The 21469-nt window shown below is 33.7% G+C and overlaps 1 protein-coding gene across 14 annotated transcripts in view; it reads right to left on the reverse strand.

The window, feature by feature from the left end:
* Positions 1-21469, reverse strand: part of BAZ2B (bromodomain adjacent to zinc finger domain 2B) — a 297477-nt gene that overhangs the window by 39563 nt on the left and 236445 nt on the right. For 6 of the 14 annotated variants that reach the window (XM_072961031.1, XM_031678451.2, XM_072961035.1 and 3 more), the window contains 8 exons: positions 21081-21125; positions 20830-20862; positions 19527-19592; positions 9067-9207; positions 6450-6704; positions 5266-5480; positions 4339-4413; positions 3235-3478 (listed from right to left, as the gene is read on the reverse strand). In XM_072961031.1, coding sequence (XP_072817132.1) covers positions 3235-3478; positions 4339-4413; positions 5266-5480; positions 6450-6704; positions 9067-9207; positions 19527-19592; positions 20830-20862; positions 21081-21125 — 1074 coding nt within the window. The remainder of the gene's footprint in view (positions 1-3234; positions 3479-4338; positions 4414-5265; positions 5481-6449; positions 6705-9066; positions 9208-19526; positions 19593-20829; positions 20863-21080; positions 21126-21469) is intronic. The other 8 variants (XM_031678464.2, XM_031678462.2, XM_072961036.1 and 5 more) reach the window with 2 other exon arrangements.

Consider the following 21469-nt stretch of genomic DNA (forward strand, 5'->3'; position numbering starts at 1 on the left):
TGAAGCAGATTGGTTATAAACAGTATCTCTGTTTAAGTAATTACAATTCTGATACCTAAATTATATACCTTCACATTACTGGTCACAGCGTTAAAGTACATGATCAAGTGGTTTCAGAAGTACAATATTATGAAGTAATTTCTGCAAGAAATCTCAATGTGGTCTCCTTTTCAGCTTGGTACTCTTAGAAGAAGTAAAGCTCACTCTAGTGATTTTTATCATTCCGGTTTAAAATATAACATTGGGGGAGAATTTATGAAAATGTTTTGCATTTATGCTATTTTTACTTAAGATAGTTGTGTAGCACATAATCTTATAAATTCCTCCACGTTATTATCCAGGTTCAGTCAAAAATTTGATTAATTTGTCATTGGTCTTGATTTGATATTATTTTCACACATTCCATCAATACACTCATCTCTCTAAGCCTTCTTTATTTCTCTAGCGGTACTGAGTTGATATAGCAAAGGAAAAGAGTTCTTTCTAGACTTCCTTAGCTAAATACTCCTGGCCCTGAGGGCAGAAGGAACAGTTGGCTGTATATTGTCTTTTGAATGCCATTCTGCAACCCTATCAATATTTCTAGCATTCTTTTCTGGTAAAAGATAAATACCAACCTTTATCTTCCTTTTATACATGTCCATTTCCACGGCTTATGGTAGCTTCCCTTAAACACATACCCACACCCACACCCCTCTATGGCCTTGCCTTCTCCACTTTAGCCTACTCTTCAAAGCTAGTCCCTTCTTTACTTTGACTAAATCCCTTCCAATATCTATAGGGACTTTATTCCATTAATTAGGTTCTTCATTTCTTTAATCTTCAACAGTCCTCTCTCATTTTGTTGACTCTTTCCCTTCAACCAAAAATCATCTCAAGTCTTTCACATCTGAAAAGATCCTTGGTGTCTGTCCCCCTCTAGAACCACCCTTTCTTCTGAAGCACAGTGCTTGAAACAGTCATATTCACCTTCTCACTTTCTCTTGTTCTCAGTCAGTCCTGGCTTGGCTTCTGCTCACACCCCTCTAATGAAATGCTGCTGGCAGTGGTTACCAAATCCGACAACCACTTCCAGTCCTCATCACACCAGACTTCTGCTGCTTTAACACTGTTTATCATTCCCTCATTTTAAAAATGTTCAACTTTCTTGATTTTTGTTATTACTGCATGTATAGAAAAGAGTTAACATTGTAGGCCTTCAAAAGATCAGCCCTCAGCTGGTGTCTGGGGCCTTAGATTCTGGAGCGTTCCCCCACTCTTAATTGATAAGAATAGTTCACTAGACCTAAACTGTGCTAACAATGTGGTTTATACTGAACACTTACTTTTCTTCCAGGAGACTGGAATTTTGGCACATGCTATGCAGAAGATGCCTATGCAACCAGCCCCTAATAAAAACTCAGCACAGAATCTCTCAGCTTCCTCAGTATACAACATTTCACACATGTTACAACTCACTGCTGGGAAAAATAAGCCCATCCTGTGTGATTCCACTGGGAAAAGACTCCTGGAAGCTTGGCCTGGCTTCCTTTGGACTTTGGCCCATACGCTTTTTCTTGTTGATGGTTCTGCTTCGTTTTCTTTCGCTGTAATGATTCATAGCCACAACATGACTACATGCTGAGTTCTGTGAGTCAAACTACTGAATCACTCTGACTCTGGAGGTAGTCTTAGACTTGGAAATCCCTGACCCACTACAGAAATTTCCTACTTCTGTTTCTTCTTCAACAAGAAGCCTTGTGGGCTCTTCTTAAATACTGGCATTCCCTGGGGTTCCAACCTCAGTCCATTACTGTAATCAATAAACCAATCCCCAGTGCAAATTTACCCAACTCATTATTTTAAACTATTGTCTGTGTGCTAATAACGTCCAGGTCTGCACTGTCAGGACTGAACTCTTCTTCAGGCTTCAGATTGTTAAACCCAATTGCTGAACTTCTGCACAGGCACCTCAAACTCAGCAAGTCCACAATAAACCTACCATCATATCCTGTATTCAATGACTTGTTCCGTTTTCCCCTCCTCCCCTATCAGCTATTTACTCTGCTCCTTCTGATTTCTCTCTCAGTTAATGGCAAGGATGGCAAGCAGTCCCCAAGCCAGAGAGCAGGAATCAATCCTACCTCTCCCTGCATCAACCTACACAGTCCACCTTCAAATACTACTCATCCTTCCTCCTAAATAATTATTGAATCCTTTCCTTCCATTGGGCTAGTTCAGATCCCTCACAATTCACCTAAACTGCTGTAATACCTCCTAACTGATCTTCTCATCTCTGATCTTGCCCGACACAAATCTGTTCCTATCTTCCACAGAGCTGCCACAGCGAGCCACTTAAATATCAAGTCTGACTATGTCACTCCCTCACTTATAACCCTTCAGTGGCTTCCTGTCACCACAAACTATAAAGTCCTGGTTCACAGTTGTTGCATATGAGGCTCTCTAGTACACTGAAGCACTTGTAAGTCCCTTAACGCACATTGTGGTTTCAAGGCTTCTGTGCACTTGCTCATGCTATTCTTTCTGCCTGGAAGATTCTTTCATGGACTCTTGGATTCTTCTCCAGGTTAACATTCAGCCCAACTTGTAGCCTCTGCTAATGAGTCCAGAAAGCCTTTGCCACAATTTATTCCTCATAAAGGTTAAATGTCCTTCCTTTATACTGCCTAGTAAGTACATTGTAAATACCGCTATCAAAGCAGTTAACACTTAACACATTACATTTTCTTATTGTAAATCTTCCTCAGTGAGACTGTGAATTGAGGGAGTACTTTCAGTGTTATATTCATCTCTGATCAAAAGTGCCTGGAGCTAGGCATTTAGTAAACTGGGGTTTGAGAAGTACATCAGTTTCACTAAACCTGACAATACTTTAAAGGCATGAAGTATTGTACAAAATAAATATAAGATAGAATGTTAATAGAATGAAAAAGGATATCTAAAATTGAGAATCCATATAGTTCTTTGGAGAACCCTCAAGTCATTACATAAACAGAAAAACGTAGCTTCTTTTATTCAATATAAGTGCCTCCCATGTCTGGACATTCAATATTTACCTAACCATCACAGAAAAACTTTGAGGTGAATATAATAATATTCGGTTTTCAGATGAAGAAATTGAGTCAAGTGTCACAATGGAATTTAAACCCAAATTCATTTGACTACAAGTTCCGTGTTATTTTTCAATGTTATGCAGTCTTAGTTAAGTACTAAAATCAACCTAAATTTGATTACCTCATCTTCACAGATATCAGTCTTCTTTCCTTTTTTGTCTTCTTTATCTTCTTCATCTTCATCATCTTCATCAGCTTGGTCCTCACTGTCATCGTCGTCATCATCATCATAATCACTATCTCCTCCCTTCCTTCTTCGCTTGCGTCCTGGAGTGGGTGTGCCCAATGGATGCTGTTCTTCTCCAAGATCAATGCCACCTGAAGTGTCTCTTTTGCCTGTTTTCTTAGCATGAATGATTCTGAGCCTTAAATATGAAAAAAATGATGATATGGAAGAAAAGGCTTCTCTCTATACTTTTTAAGGAGCATACTATGAGTTTTAAGCAAAAATACCTCATGGTATTTCTCTTACAGCAGTCAACACATCAATGACAATAAAAATTAGAATTAAGGAAATTTAAGAATATGTTTCCAGAAATTACAGAATATATTAACTTTCAAGAATTACTCTGGATATCTCTTTGGAATTAGAGCACATAAAAAATAATCTTAGAAAACAGGAAAGATTAACTGTAGCAATGGCCAAGTGATAATTCCTGATCCTATACTATCTGACTGAATACATTTCAATTCAAATTACTGCAAAGAAACTATCCTCTTAGCATGGAAGTTGAATAATTTCAGCATTATATTTCCTGGCAGGAAGCTAATTAAGTTTTAATGCTGAATACATTTGGATATGTTAACTCTCTGTGAAAGCAAACTTTAATTAGAAAGTAATTAAGAGTAAAAGTTGTAGTTTCAAACAGATTCTATTTAAGGCAAAACTAACCTGATAGCAACAACAATCTTAGAATATGTGATTGATTGACTTCTTTGAAAGAAAAAAAGATAAACTGACTTTCTTCTAAATTTGAAAGAAAAAGATAAACTGACTTTCTTTTAAGTCTTCTTATGGGCTCAATGAACCTCATTATATCTTTTGTCCACTGAAAATTCTGGCCCTGGGTTTTATTAATTTCATATCTCAGCTTAATTAAAGCTTTACCTTTTCTAATTCTTAGATAAAATTAAGTTTAAATTCTTTCCTTGTAATTTGTATGTTTTACTTGGGAACTTATGAAAAAGAAAAACAGTATATTAATTTTAATAAAGCAGGACTTACTTGCGGAGTTTACCTTCTACCACCCATTTATCTCTCCTCAAATTTGACATATAATCAATGTTCTTGTCGATTTCACTGCCAACGCAAAAGTTTATTGGAAGACATAAATTAATCCATTATGCAACATGTTACTTTGGTAAGTAAAGTGATGCAGTTTTTTGGTAAGTAAAAATCATGATTGCTGATGAACAGCAAAGACAAATGGAAAATTATATTAATACATAGCTAAAAGGTGTATAGAAAACTTAAAATGTCTAGCAATGGTAGAAATTCATGGCTCTGAAATATTTGGGTTGAGCCTATTCCTAGAAAGGTAAAGGAATAAAAGTAACATAATTAAAATCTGTAAGAATGAATAGCAAGAACAAGATGAACATGGATTTGTTCACCAAATCTTCAAATACTAGAGTGGAGGACTTACTTTGATGCTTAAATGAGATTAAGTACTTTTCTTAAAAAGTACAAATTAACACACAAGAACAAATAATATTAAAGTTGTATCAGCATATACTAAAAAGTTGGTGGATAATTCTACAAGTGGCTATTAAGGAAAATCAGGCAGTCATCTATATTGTTAAAAGACAAAAGAAAAATTCTGGGTTCTTGCAACAGTGCTGGATTCTGAAGCCATAGCAAGAAAAAGCTTTTTACATTTCAGTATACTGATAAAAAAAAATTACTAAATAAAATAAGTTACAAAGACTAGATACATTATGGTTCAAAAATGCTTTTCAACAGACTACAAAGAAATATATTAAACTATTATTAGTAGTAGCATCTCTGAGTGGTGAGATTAGTATAATTTTAATTTTTCTCTTTGTAGTAGTCTGTAACATTAAAGTTTTCTATAAGAAATTTGTATTTCTTTGTGATTAAACAACTTCCAAATGGAAAAGAATCACCGGAAATGTCTGGGCATATGCCTACCTCACCACACTCTTGCTGCATGCCAGTTCATTGATCAGGAAAGCCAGAACCGAGGCTTTCTGGGCTGGAGTGTGAGCCTGAAAAGCTTTAGTCTTCAGGCTTTCAGTAAGCTCAGTTTGTCCACAGTGTGCTTCCATAAAAATCTGCAAAATCTCGGAAACATTGTCTCGATTCACACCAACATTCAGCAAATGTTCTCCAAGAGCTGTTTTGGCCTATAAAAGTTTGGCATTTTTAGCAGTATTGATCATAACGACACATAACATACAAACAATAAGACTTTAAAATATTGATACTATATGAGTTAGATATTACTGACAAAGGCTTCATTCACATTTCTGATGAAGTGGAGATAAAAACAGTCCACAGATGATAGACAAATTTGCAAGTACCTGTGATCTTCCTATTTCTTCTTCAAGCCCTTCGTTAAAAGTTAGGTGGGGAGAAGAGTGAATATGTAAACTTGTGGATAAAAACGGTCTTATCATACTCTCTTTCACTATAATAACTATCCTAAGCTTTTCCAGGCTTTACCAGTGGTGGTGTGGGGGGAGAGGTTGAAGAGTATTATTACAGTGTTTTCTTGCTCTTTGGTGTCATGGATTTTATCGCCTGGTACACTGAATGAATAAGGAGATGGTGGAAAAAAGTAACAGGTGAATTTGGAAGCTTCTTTCTCTACAATATTATCTAGAGCAAAGCTGACTGAAATGTGTATCTTAATTGGAATTAAGATAAATTTGAACTCGTTGCATATTCGCTTAGCAGTACAGAGTTTTAACACACTAGTCTGTAGGTGCCTTGATTAGCCTCAGTTATTCACAGTGATTCAGAAAGAACACAGTATAATTTCAGAAGGTAGGCATAAGTTCTAATTGCTTTATGAATTAGGAATTCTCTGCTTTGCTGAATATCACTGGGTATTTCCTGGGAAATCAGCTTGGATTCTGACAAAAGTTAGAAGGAAAAAAAGTAATTTGGGAATGATTTACATCCCTTAGGCTTCATGAACCAAGTTTTTCTAAGTTTGTACCAACTGTACCTGAAGCAAATCTACCTTTAACTTTGTGAGACATAATGTAGAAAAAAATTGGATCAGTGTACACAGTCTTCTGCTAATATGCTAAAGCCAGCTATCAATGCACCAAGAGTACAAATTTTAAAAATTATATATGTTTTTTTACCTTGTATCCTGTAATTAGACCTGGATCACATACAGCAGCTGAGAGGAGCCTCACAAGCAAGTCTTGTACTTCACCCATGCTGTCCCCTATATTTAGCAATCCCTCTTGAAGAACACTCAGGTTTGGAACATCAATATTCACATCAAAGCCCAAAACTTTACCAAAGTTTCGTAAGAACTGCACCACCATGAGACAGTCTGAAAATGTACTTCCAGAGAGAACAAGTCCTGGAATACGAGGCAACTCTGGCAAAGGCTGAAAATAAAATGAAAGAAAGAAAAAATAATTTAAGAAGTTATGATTTTATATCTTTTGAAGTAAAATAAACTGCTATCTTTCCAGTGGTTTTCCCTCTGGATTTTAAATTCCCTGGGGGCATTTCTATAATCCCATGGTACTACGCATAGGATCCTGAACACAAGAAACCATCAATAAATTTTGGTTGAACTCAACACGAAGGTAGAGCTCTACAAAAGAGAACACTAATTTTAACTTACATATTGACAAAACATGGGTTATATAACTGGAGCAAAAATCAGAAAACATAAGAAGTATCTCAAAAGTACTTTACTGTGGACATATTTCGTAGGGCATATGCAATAGTTTCTTCTAGTGATGGAGACCAATATATAATTCACACCTTTTTTGGGAGCTTGGAATCTAAGAGTGTGCACCAGTGGGCTGTATGGCTGAAGAGAGGGCTACCATCTTTGGTTAATGAATGCTGATTAATTACTAGTTCACATGACTAGAAGCCATGACCCTATCTAGAACCCAGTAATATTCCAACTGTCAGTCTTTAGGTTTCCTGTATATAGTGAGACATTGAATTTCTGTATTAAAACTAGACAGCTGCCTCTTTTGCTACTTCTCAAATATGCTCATATATTTACATTTCAATGACTAAATTGTACTACCAGTCGTTGTGGAAATTTTAAACATTAAGTAAATAGGTAATCTAAATTAAAAACATTTTTGTCCATAAACAGGGTTCAATAATAGTACTTTCAATTTTGATTGGAAAAAAATGTGGCTTATAAAATTTCTTTTTATCTGTCTCAATCCTTGTTTAAAAATGTCCCTCCACTCTGCACTTACTTAAATAACTAATCAAAGACTTTTTCTACTAATAGTTTATGAAAACATAGAACTATAGATAATTGCTGATTCCATACAAATCTTTTGTTACATATGAAAACCATTTAATTCTGAGTCTTCTTTTTTCCTAAACCATATCAGACATACACATTTCCATATGATTCTAAAAATTTATTTACAAAGCTAACAAAAGTAAGGCTTAAAATGCACTGACATATATTTGATATAGTGTATATGGATTTAAATGAAAATAAAAGGTCACTTAGAATCACTTATAATTAAAAAGAGATCATTTAGGACTGGCAAAAAAATAAAGCTCACTTAGGATTTTAAAAAATGCTCACTATGAGCTTATTAAATGTGTTAACTAATCAGTATACCCATTCTGTGCTTAGGGAATTTTAAACATGACTAAAACTAGTATGTATACTTTCATTTTTATTTAAAAGCAATTATGCTAAGTAAATAAATAGAGTATTAATATAATTAAGTTTTCAACTTGGATACTAAAAGCTTGCTTCAAGCACTTTAGAAAAGAGTTTTCATAAACAGGAGAGAATCATTATTTGTGTATCAGATGAATGTGGCATATAAGTAAATAAAGGTGCAACTGACCAAGAATAACAGTCTACTATTGAGATTAGTATTACAGAGATGATATGCATTATTGATATAATTTTCGAGGCATACTATCTTCTCAACTATAGTCAAATGGGATTTCTACTCATAAGTATGTGAAAGCATGCCAGTTATCAAGATGATTTTGCTCTTTCCAAGTTGCTACTTTCATGTATTTCAGCAACATTACAAATCTGTGAAGCATTATGGAAGAGAAAACACACATGAGGTACTTTGGTGAGACACATTTCTTGGCTTTCAGGATCATAAACAGTATGGGCTCCGGAGTTTAACAAACTGGGGCTTGAGTCCAAGTTGCCACTTATTAGCTGTACAATCTTGGGCAAGTTCCTTAACTTCTCTGTGTCTCAAGTTTATGCAACTGTAAATGGGCACAAATATCATTTCTACAGTCTTGTGGTGAGGATTAAATGAGAAAAATCATTTAAAGCACTTAGCATAGTGCTTGGCATGTAGTAAAAAGACTCAAAAGTTAGCTAGCCTCAATAAAGCGCTCTAGGAGGTTATAGACTATAAACCCTAATTTATTTAAGTATCTGTGGAGGCATGGGGAGGAGTCAGATCTCTTTGTATCTAAATGCTTGGGAAGGACCAAATGAAACACAGAAATCCTATCTACTTTATAACTTATTTTTGTAGGTTTCTGCAGTATTTCTGCTTAAATTAAAAAGGTCTGCAGTGCTCCATTTATATATTAATAACTGCCATTATCAGCAGAGGGCTCTAGAGAGGTTATTGGTGGCCATCCTGCAAAGGCAGACTAACCTAGACATGGAAATCCACTGCTGAGGCTTTCATAACAGCAGCTCTGGCAAAGGAATCAGGTGAGAAAATAGGAAAAATTAAATTTATTAATGAAATGGTTTACATGATAAATTACCTTTTGGTCTGCTAAACACATGTCTTCATTAGGCTTCTTTAGTTCCTTTGCCATTTCTAATTCTAATCTTCGTTGCTCTAGTTTACGCTCTTTATTTAACCTTTTCTCATCACGTTTTTCTTGCTTCAACCGTTCTTTTTCCTTAAAAAGAAAACCATATCCACATATTTGCTTTAATCATTATATATATCAAAAAAACCTCCAGCTAAAATTTAAAAAGCGATCAAAGTGTTATTTCCATGAACAAAATTCTCTTAGGAGGTTGAGGAATAGACTTGGAATTACATAGAAACAATGACTCATTTTGCTTTTCAGTGTTTTCACCCTCTGAATTTCAAAATAATCTTATGACTGGATGTACATACACATACATATACAAAATATCAATATTAGATTCAATCCAGATTATTTCATCATTCAAAATTTATTCAGTCCTTTCCAAGGTTATAATATGAGAATAAAATACTAATAAAAGCAGGTATATAAAATGCACATTGGTAACTAAATATTTATAAAATAAAGTTACTAGAATTAACAAAAATTTCTGTGTAGTTCCAGGAAGGAAGAAAAGATATGCAGTATGAAAGTGGAAGCAATATGTTTGAATTTGCAAAGGCAGTTCTTTCAAAGTGAATTAGCTAGTCTTAAGATGTACACCTGTGATGAAATAAAAATATTATTTATCGCTATACACAACACTTAAGAGAATGTAAAATGGGTTCCGAAGCCAATTCCAAAAGCATTAAAAATATTTTGGGTAATGGCAACAGTATGGAAATAATCGTCCTATTTCCCTCTGGTAGGGCATGACATTCTGTTGGAAGAAGTAAAGTGATTTTCTATAATAATATCAGTGTCATTACTTTGTTGTCATAACTCAAATACAATTCTTTTTTTAAACTGAAGTATAACTGACTTACAATATTATATTGGTTTCATGTGTACAAGATAGTTTTTTGGTATTTTTATACATTATGAAATGATCTCCACGATAAGTCTAGTTACCATCTGTCACCACACAAAGTTATGAAAATTTTACTGACTATATTCCTTATGCTGACATGACATCCCCATGGCTTATTTTATAAGTGGACCTCTTAATCCCTTCACCTATTTCACCCATCCTCCACATTCCCCCTCCCCTCTGGCAACTGCTAGTTTACTCTATCTATGAGTTGTTTCTGTTTTTCGATTGTTCAATTTGTTTTACTTTTTAGATTCCACATATAAGGGAAATCACATGGTGCTTGTCTTTCACTTAACATAATACCCTCTAGGTCCACAAATGGTAACATTTCATTCTTTTTTATGGCTGAGTAGTATTCCTGTGTGTTTGTGTTAGTGTGTGTGTGTGGGTATACATTCACCACATATTCTTATCCATTCATCTACTGTTGAACACTTAGGTTGCATCCATCTTGACTATTGTAAATAATGCTGCACTGAACATAGGGGTGCATGTACCTTTTCAAGTTAGTGTTTTCATTTTCTTTGGATAAATATCCAGAAATGGGATTGCTGGATCATATGGTAGTTCTATTTTTAATTTTTTGAGAAACTTCCATATTGTTATCCACAGCAGCTGCATGAATCTACATTCCCACCAATGGTGCATAAGCATCCCTTTTCTCCACAACCTTGTCAAATGTTATTTCTTGTCTTTTTGGTAATAGTCATTTTGACAGATGTGAGTTGAAAAGTCACTGCCCTCTGCCCATAATCTAATCAAACACAATTCTTATTTAGAGGAGAATTAATGGTAGATTCAACAGGCAATTCTAACCTACTACCTCATACATCTTTCAATTTTCTTTATTTTTAGCAAAATAAAGTTCAAATCCTTACTTTTGAATTCAGGACCCTCTTCTTTTCTAATGTTATCTCCCACTTTTATATTCTATGTAGATTCAGTCAAACTATTTGCTGTTTCTGATAAACATCTACTGCTTCCTTATCTCCTAATGTTGGTGCACTTTAATCAAGAAGGTCATTATTTCCATATTGTATGTCTAAATCCTAATTAAACACTACCACCTCCTTCCTATGATCAATTTCTCTTAATTCTCTTCCCTAATTATAGCTCTTACCCATAATTTTAACACAGCATTGTTGCTTCCTGTAGTATATTAGCATTTTTGCCCGTATCTTTATCATCTCCATTTCAATTACCACTAATAAGACAATATACTGAATGCTGTGAGAGAGCGTGCCAAGGGAAAGACAGAGAGGACTGGAGAAGTACGTTCTCAGCCCAGAGTTGAGAAAGCACCGTGTGTCTGAGAAATTGCTGGTAGTTTCAAGACTTGAGTGTAGGTTGCATGTTGAGTTGCTGCTGAATATTATGATACAGAGCCAGAGATTGGGTCATGAGGACCTTTTTATATGATATGCTTAAGTTTCTGCTCTTTTTTCTACTGCCTCTAAATTTCTGGGTTACTGATTCATGCAGACAGTGGGAGGGAAATGATTTTTTTTTAAAAGCTATATTATGAAATTACTGACACCAAAAAGGTTCTACAATTAGTCTTATCAATTATATACTAAAATCAGTTTCTGAGGCTCTAATGACGTGAAAATATACATAATTAACATGTAACATTCCCACAATGCAGCATAGATTTCCAAATCAAATTATCATTGGTAAAATAATTTTACTTCCCAGAATTGGAGTTTCAATTTTAAACACATGAAATGTTGCTCTAAGAACTTTTCCAAAAAAGAGAAGAAACTTTTTGGTCACTTACCAGAATCATGAATTAAAATCACCAATAGAAAAAAACATATTAAATGTCTCTTACAAATTTCAAAGTAGCCGGTATAAAATTTTCTACTATATAGGACAAACCCAGAATTTTTAATCATGTTTCTAGTAGTAATCATAAATACAATAATTGAGACTATGCTACTTCACTAAGAGCTTTTGAGAATGGTTATCATTTCTTTTCAAAAAGAGAGAAAGGACCTATATGACACTAATGTTATTTTCACTGTGCCAACATCACATTAGAGGCAGTCTGGGAGTGCACACACACTTCAGTGATACACAGACAATGAGCTAAGAGAGCATTTGATACCATGAGATAAATATGTCTTATATTCTTGGATATCATTCTTACCTAAGGATATGCAGTATTTTTCCATTTAAAAAAGTATGGCCATAATGGGGAACAGAATGTAAAAATGACATCAATTTTTTTAGGATAAAATGGAGATTTTCAAGAAACCTTAGAAATTTGTAGGACCTTTATTACTTAAAGACAAGCATCATTTCCTCAATGAGATACTTTAAGGGAAACATGGAGTGCCTGAATTTAATGAATTTGTTCACTAATTTATTTAGTGAATTTGGTTGAATTGCATGGGACTAATATAAATCCTGTGGTTCTGGTACAAAATGACTCTCAGAGAACCAGAGCTTCTAGGATCCCCTCAGTCTCATGATTCTCAGAGCATCCCCCACACTCTGTCACATTGTGTGATACACCTATGTTGAGGAGGCAGTTGAACCAGTTCTGAGGCATTGCTTGGATGATAATGATAATGATGAGGATGAGAGGAATAAGAAGGAAGAGGAGGAGGAATAAGAAGGAAGAGGAGGAGGAAGGGGAAAAGGAAGAGGAGGAGAAGCAGAAGCAAAAAAGCCAGGTGAGGTGTATACACAAGGTTAAAATTGACTAACCCCTTTGTACCTTCCCCCTCCCCGACCTCACAAGTCCTGATAACTACAACATTGTACTTATGTATATATCATCCCTTCTGCCTGGAATGCACAGAACCCCCTCCTTTACACAAAAATAAAGCCTGTGTTTTTATTTTTCCCACAGCTATTTCAGGAATTTTAACATTTGCCTTTTTTTGAGCATCCACATAACTTACTATAGCATTTATTGCACTCAGTGACAATTATTTGTTTAAAGTTGATCTCTCCAACTGGAGTGTGAGCTAGAGGTCAGAGGACCTAACTTATTCACCTGTTTCTTTACTGATCTATTAAATTCCCACCAGTACAATTTGCCAGACACCTCAAGAGAACTTTTAATGACTTTATTTTTCTCTCTGATACTCAAGCCTGTATCAGTTCAACCTTCTTCTCCCATTGGCCTAAATATTGTTCTTATTTCCAACTATAATAGTTATCATATGTCTCTAATGGACATATTCAATATGTCTTAGCATATAAAATTATTTAAGCACTTATTAATTTGTTGAATGATTAAATCTACAAATGCCACATTGCTTAAATTTCAGGACAATAACTTAGACTGACCACAAATGACTATAATATATAGTTCTTGACTATATTTTTAGATTAACTATAAACAATTACAAGCAAATTAGATTGCCTCCTCCCAGTTTTTCTGGTCTTCATTCCCAGCTCTCTCCCATCTCTGCCTAGTTTTCTAGATATAGAAATTCTTGAAATAAATGTGGATTCTTGGCATACACATCATTTATAATAAAACATCTTTTTATCATCTTAATTATATTACTGGAATTTTCTATATCAAATATTACTAATATCTTAAATAAGTCATTTACATTTCATTTCAAAGTTGAAATACCTTTTGATAGCAAATGCATTAAATGTATATTGTCCTAAACAGCCTAAGATGCATAGGGTGAAAGTTTAAAAAGAAGTTTTTAGTCACATAAAAAGATTATTTTATGGACTCTGAAAAGCATAAATGAAAGTATCCCCAGAAACCAAAGGCACAATAACAAATGTATACATAAATAAACTTATTCTATTTTAGAGTTATAGAAGTTTAAACCTCGAACAATGACTGTGGTAGAATGATCTGTTATTATAAAGTTTTACAACTTATTAGATTGCAAAACAGGCCATTTTTAAGAGACCATGTTGCAAAGATGCCTATGTTTCTTATGTTTTATGATTCTACTGGGTCTCTTAGGTGTTTGTTCTGGGCATAATTAGGAGACTACATTTCTTCTGACAACAACTCATACTTAAATTTCAAAGACATAAATATTATTTAAGAGACACAGATTTACCTCAGGGTGTAGGAGCAATAAAAGTGTAAATAAGATTAATATTACAAATCATTCATAGAAGACAGATATAAAGAATAAAAATGATACTGTTTTATGTCACATGCTGAGTGTGAATAGAACACAGTAATTTTTTTTAAAGGGCCTATTTCTATACTCAAAATACTATAAAAACTAAGTTTAAACAAAACAAATGAAAAAATTATGAATCATGTGATAATAGAAATCTTTATCTTATATTTTAATAAAATTTTATTTATATTATATTTTATTGTATTTCATAGGTATAAAATAACATTTTAAAAGAATAAAACTTCTCAGTTATCACATTTTCTTAAAATCCACCAAAATATTACACAAAAGTCTGTACTTACTTTAGATTAAGTGTCATTAAATTCTGTTAGAGTAGCTACTATTATACAAATGTCTCCTAAATTAAAATTAAAATTGTTAATAATTCTCCAGTCAGAGATTTTAATGTATCTAAGTTACATTGATGACAATTTTTCCAGAATTTACTTTGCTATATGACATTAAACATTTTATTGCATAGTTAATATAAAATCATTTTCCATGTTTTTAAGGATGATTTAATTTTATAATTGAAATTTAAGTACATTAAATAAGCACAATATATACAAATATGTCACATAGGCATGTTTACCATGTCTTCAGCTCAAAAATGAGTTTGTTCAAGGACAACTGTCTGCATGCACAATTCTACTTTTTATTTTTCACTAAATAATGTTTAGTATAAATATAGAGGATTATACAATGTTCTCAAGACTTGAATCATTGAGAAGGTTATACATTTTTTCTGCTTTCAAATTGTTTATTAGCTGACTTCTGAAATCTGGACTACTCTCTTCTATTTTATGGTTTTGTCTCTTGAAGTGCTGACATAGTCATTCCGTAGTACATGCATGTCTAACAGCATTTTGCAGTTTATAGATCCTTGGGGAGATACACAAAAGACTCCGTTATGATTACTATGGATGTTTATTAAGCTAATATGAGTAAAGTGTTTGAATTTGTATGTGGCATAGTTTGAAGTTTTTATAAATGAAACAGGAGATTTTGAGCTACTTTGTCATGTTACTTAAAACCAACCTAAGTTTCCAGTGATAAGTAATAATGAAAGCAGATATATTTCATCAGACTTGAATTATACTAGAAAATAAGCCTTTTTCATTCATGAGGCTAAAGATTATTCTTCCTTACATTATATTATAAAAACATTTGTGAACTAAGGTGATACAGTAATGACCTTTAAAATTAATATGATAACAACAGGCAAGTTAATTTTTATATATCTGAATATTCTTACTAATTATAGATTTATATAAAGGAAGACTAGAGAAATCAGATTTCTGAATTAGAGAATCAATATAAATTTTGGATGTTTTTAGTGAAAAATATATTAACACTAAATCAAAAAGTAAGATCAGTGTAGTGTATACAAAGAAACATAAAAGTGATGTTTGTGCAATCTTTTTTGCTTTGATGAATATGGGGAGTTTCTTGGAGTAATTCCAGATGTTACAGGAGATTTTTAATTAATAAGGTAAAAACAATTAATTTTTTAACCTCAGAATTCTTTAAACATTACCCATAACATCTGTATTTTTGTTTATCTTGTTTTTTCTTCACAATTTAATAATTAAATATCTAAAGGTATTAAAGTTTAGAATCAAGGGTTACACATAGGCCATTTCAGAATTTTGAGTTGGCCCTACCTAAGTATCATATGGCTTTAACTTTACAATAAAGTTTGTTCTTTTAATAACAGAAAAATTGCAAGTGAGCTATCAGGAAGTAACAAGAGACAGAATATGAAGCCAAGATAAACTCATTATTGGCACTAGACTACTTACATTTTGTGCATGTTAAGTAATAATAAAGAAATGAACAAGTACACATAGGAATATTTTGTTAATAGTCACTGAGGTACAAGTTTATGTAGCAGACCTTGTGAAAGTTTGGATTATCATTAAAAATACATGCCTAGTAACTGCTTAACTGTTCATAGTGTTAAGTTTTATCTTTGTGATATGATATAAACCATCTTTAATATTTTTTGTTTTTCCCACAGTACCTAATTTAATGCTGTGCACACAATAGTAGTTTAAGAAATTTAAAAAATACTTAGTTGATCACTACGATCTATAGGTATCATTCAATAGAGGAACACAATTTAAAATCTGAATAACTGGTAAAATTATCTAGTCCTGTTCACAGGTCTATAGTTACCAGAAGATGACAACATTTTAAGAATTACTTAAACTTACTCTGAGAGAATTTACCTACAGGATTCTCTCAAACATTCTGAAAAGATTATTTGTGATATATGTTACTGTATTGTTATTTTAAATAATACGTCCTTAAGTGTTTAACTTAAAAAAAAGAAAACCACCTAGAATAAAACAATTTTATTATATAAAGAGAATTATATAGACAGAAAATAATAATGCACTCTTTCTTTAATGATTTTGTTTTATCCTCAATTGTTTTCTAAGCACTTTAACTGCCGCATTCATTTTAACTCATTCATTCATTCATTCATTCACTCAACTATAATTTTCTAAGCATCTACTATAAACCTGGCTCTCATCACAGCACTGGTGATATGATGGCAGACATGACAGACAAGATTCCTGCTCTCACAGATCTTACAGTCTTGGAGAAGATAGACCATAAACAAGTATAAAATAAATAAGGATAACAGAATGGAGTTCCAGTGGTGGAGCGTAAGAAAAGGAAAAATTAAGGTGCTCTGGAAAGGCCTCTTTGACAAATTAACATTTGATCTATAACTGAACAAGAAATAAGAACCCCTTAATTGGTGGAAGAACAGCAACAGTAAGGACCATTTGTTTAGGAATAATAAAAAGATAAAAATGACTGGGACATAGTACAAACAGTATAAATTGTATGAGGTAGAGCTGGAGAGGCTGGCAGAGGTCAGAGCATGTGAGTCTGATGTGTCACGGTGAGGAATTTGGACTTTATTACAACTGCAATGAGAAGCCACTGGATAGTGTCAAGATATGATCTGGTTTATTTTCTAAAAAGCTCACTCTGGCTGCTCTGTGGAGAATGCATAGGGAGTGCTGAGGAAAGCAAGAATGAAAGCAGGGAAAACAGGTTAAGTTATATGCTTTAAGCTATTACTTTATGTATACATGTACACACTCAAATGTATAAATATATGTAATTTCTGGTTTAATATTTTGGCATGGTTGCCTTGACATTTGTCTTCTAATTACTTCTGCTTGATGTGACTAGCCCTATCAAGAACTTGTATTGTTCCAATATAGGCGGGTTAATTTTCCTTTAGTTCCTTCTCACTTTAGTTGATACTTGTTTTTATACTTCTAAATATTTCAGACTGAAGAGTGAGTATTTGGTATGCTATTCATGTTTCCTTTTTACTGCAGATGAAGGTAGCTGGAAGAGGGAGAGTTGTACTCGTTTCTCATATTCCTTTCTAAGCTTTAGTAGAAGCGCTGTCCCTGATTTCACTCTGTCTGATCAATGGTACATCCTTTTCCCATGAAAGGTGCTCTTGGGCCTTGGGGGATTCTCAGAAGGTATCATTTTAATTAGCTTCACTTATCCCGTGGCTGCTACCTTCCACTCAACTCAGATCTTACTCAGCTCTCTTCAGCAGCTTCTCCTACTCTCCTCCTAGGCCACAAGGGCAAATATGAAAAACCAATGAAAGAGGTCATGACTTTCGGGTCTTTTGGGTACCTCCTGACCTGGGCATTCACTCCCTCAGATGATCTTACTCTTACTATTCCCTTCAGTCTCCCCTTCCCAAATTCTAAAAGCTCAACCTAACTTCCTCCTATCTGGTAAGATGGCACTAAGGGAATCAATCAGGAAAAAGACCTGGAAAAATCCCTCAAGAGACAAGTTCTCCCTGCCAAGTATGTCTCTTACCAGAAGCTCTAGAAAGAATCAGAGCTTGTCATTCTGATTTTTTTCCCCTTCTCTACTCTTCTCACCACTGCTTTCAGAAGGGAACAGAGTTAGCAGCCCATTCCTGGAATTTGTTACCTCTCTCCTTCCCTGCTGGTCATTTTTTAGAGATTATGGTTATAAATCCATGCATATGTTCCCTTATTATGTTAGATGTAGAGCGTGTCAATGGGCCTGGATAATTGTAAGGGAAAAAAAGGAGTAGAAAAAAATGTTAGGGTAGAACCTCCATAAGGTTTAGGAGAGTCACAGAAAGTAATTGCTGGAAGAGACTTTAGAGGTAAACTATGTTAGTAGTTTCCAATGCTGGCTGTGCATCTTGCTAGATCCAGTCCACAAAGCCATCACCTATGTAATAATCAGTAACTTATATGTGGTGCCAGGCATTGTTCCAAGAACTTCACACATACTCTTATATAGATCCACACCCATTTAATCATCACTACAAATCCTATGAAATAGGAATTAGTATTGTCTCTACTTTACAGATAAAAAAACTGAATCACAGAGAGGTTAAATTACTTGCGCAAGGTCATATAGCTGGAATGTACTGAAATCAGAATTTAAATTCTGATAACTCGGTTACCATGTTCAGGTTGCTAAACAATATACATACTGTGTCTTCATATCAGATATCTATAATGATAATTTAAGCCAGAGATAGGCCAAAAAACTGAAATATAGGGCTCTCAACTTCTAGAACAAATAGTCTCATTTTCATTAATTGTCATTTATTAAATGCTTATCTCGCTTGATAATCTTACAATCTTAAGAGGTAAGAATCTTTATCTCAATTTTAAAGAAGAAATACCCTGAAGAGGTAAAGCAACTTGGTTTAGAGCCTGAGTCTGAGTCTCTCAAATTCCAAAGCCTTGGTTATAATGGTCATACCTCTATTCAACTGTTTTAATGCAGAAAGCATTCCTTTGTAGAATATTTTTTAACCTTTAACTGATTTCTATTAAAATTCAGATAAACTCATTTTGATTTATTTCAATCATTTTCTTATTCTGAGCTACACGATAAAAGTCTATTTCAAGGACAGTACTTAGGCCTAATTTTACACATAGAATGCTAAAGAACAATTGAGGGCAGAAGTCCATGGTTGAACTAATGTTTGAATTAGGACATACAGGACTTGTCTAGGCATGCTTTAACATAAATTTTGTGAAACTCTGGTCACAGTAAGAAATAGCTACTTTTATCCAAATGAATGCCATTTACTACATTTAAAAAAGGTAATTAAAATCTCAGCCAAGAAAATTAACAACATACATTGGAATCCTTCCTACATTCTTTTGTGTTCTAATACTTAGTTACTATCTTTAACCTTTGGTTTGCTTATGAAAGCCAGTAAATCATGACAAACTCATACTCTGAAAAAATTTATCTTTAGAAGAGCCAATGCTTTATGAAAAAATATTAATTTATGACAAGGTAATATTTTTCTAGAAACATCCACTTACTTCTGCTTTTTTACGAGCTTCCATAGCTTTCATAAGCATCATATGTTGTCGCCTTCTCTCTCGTTCCTATTAGGCCAGATAAAATTAGCAATATAACTCATCCATAGTTAATAGTTTGATTTTCAAATGGAAAAACAAAACAAAACAAAACAAAACTCAGTATAGCATGTTTAGCATTTATAGACAAGTCACAGTAAATACTAAATATAAGACAAGAATGGCCAGTCTGTGCATGTTTTAGTTCAGGTTTAGAAAGCAAATACGAGAACAATCAAAAGCAAAAAGGTAAAGCAATGAACATGGAGACAGTGTAAACAGAAGCATACAAGATTTACTTATGGTCAGTTGTGATGCTCCTTCAAAAGCTGGCAGAACAAAAAGCATAATGGTTGGCTGGAACAGGTCAGTTACCTTACATCTGCTATTAGAAAAACCACAAATATGTACTACAGCCAATCAAATGAAAGATCATGTTGTTCTTAAATTTTTAGATCAGGCAGGAATTGGTTTAGAGTCACTTTCACTTCATGGTTTTAGAATTAGTTATTTTTATTGCCAAGTACACTATCATTTTGTAAATCCAATAAGCCACCGACAGAAAGGTTTTTTTAAAGCTTTTATACCAATTTAAACTAGTCATGGTTCATATACCAATATCAATGAAATGGGATATTCCTATTTACTGATGTCTGCCACTTGATGCGCTATTTAAAGCCGCAAAAGCCGCATCGTGGGCTAGTATGTGTCATATAAAAGGCACAGTGTGAAAATAAGGTAAGCACTAGCTTACTCTGATAGTCTCATTTTATTTCAAAAATAAAAAGTCACGTAGTTGTAATATTAAATCAATTCTTTTTATTTAAATATATGTGGTCCCCTCAAAGGGGAATTTCTAAAAATTTCTAAAATATGTCCATAAAACTAGAACATATTTCATATTCTCTCATCAACCTAACTCAAAATTCCCATTGTAGTCAATGGCAGTTTTGTATCTAGAATGATGAGAGAATATGGATCATAATTGTGTCTAATTGTATAGTGATCCTACATTCACTGTGACATCAGTAACGTAAATTTTTAGATGGCAGCCTTATGTGAGGCTTGCACAATTCAGTTACAAATCTTGGAGATGTATCATACTTCTTTATAGACAGACAAGCAGATGTATGCAATGCACTGTGCTGTAAAGCCATGCAGCAGTATGTAATATGACAGCAGCCAGTGCTACACTTTATGCATTGCTATGACAACCATATCACAACCAAATCACAATGCGGTGTTAGATGTACAAAAATAAACATACCCATACCATATCTAGTCTATGCCTCTCCAACTCCTGGTAGAAAGAGTTGGCACAACATTATGAAACAGAAATCACAGAGTCATGAAACCAATTTTTAACCCCCCAAAAGACACCAATACCAAAGCAAGGAATTTAAGCAGGAATTATACTGGAAATCTTTAAGAAATATGTTGAAGATTTTTCCAAAAACAGACTTAAGAAAAATTATAAAATGTACATGTTAACAATTGTATAACTGTATGTATACAGACCTGATGCTTTAGAAGAACAGCTTGTTGTCGTCTCATTTCTTTTTCCTTAAAAATAAGAAAGTTTTAATATGTGTTTTTTAGGGAAATTTTGGAACATGCTACAAATATTAAAAGCTCCTTTCTTGAAATTCGACAGTCTTCCCTTAGTTTGAACCATACGAAATTGCAAATATCCAATTGTTTTTTACTTATAAAGTGGCAACTTCATACGATTCTACCTCATACATAAAATACTGTATGATATGAGCTAAAATTTTAGATTAAAATTCAATGACCTAATAGCACACTTCAATAGCATATTCACTGAACTGACTACCTAGATAGTCAGAGCATATCAGATACAACTGGTACTTAAAAAAAAATATATAGTGGTGCAAACCTCAAATCTA

The sequence above is a fragment of the Vicugna pacos genome, chromosome 5, assembly GCF_048564905.1.
Source record: "Vicugna pacos chromosome 5, VicPac4, whole genome shotgun sequence".
Taxonomy (NCBI): Eukaryota; Metazoa; Chordata; class Mammalia; order Artiodactyla; family Camelidae; genus Vicugna; species Vicugna pacos.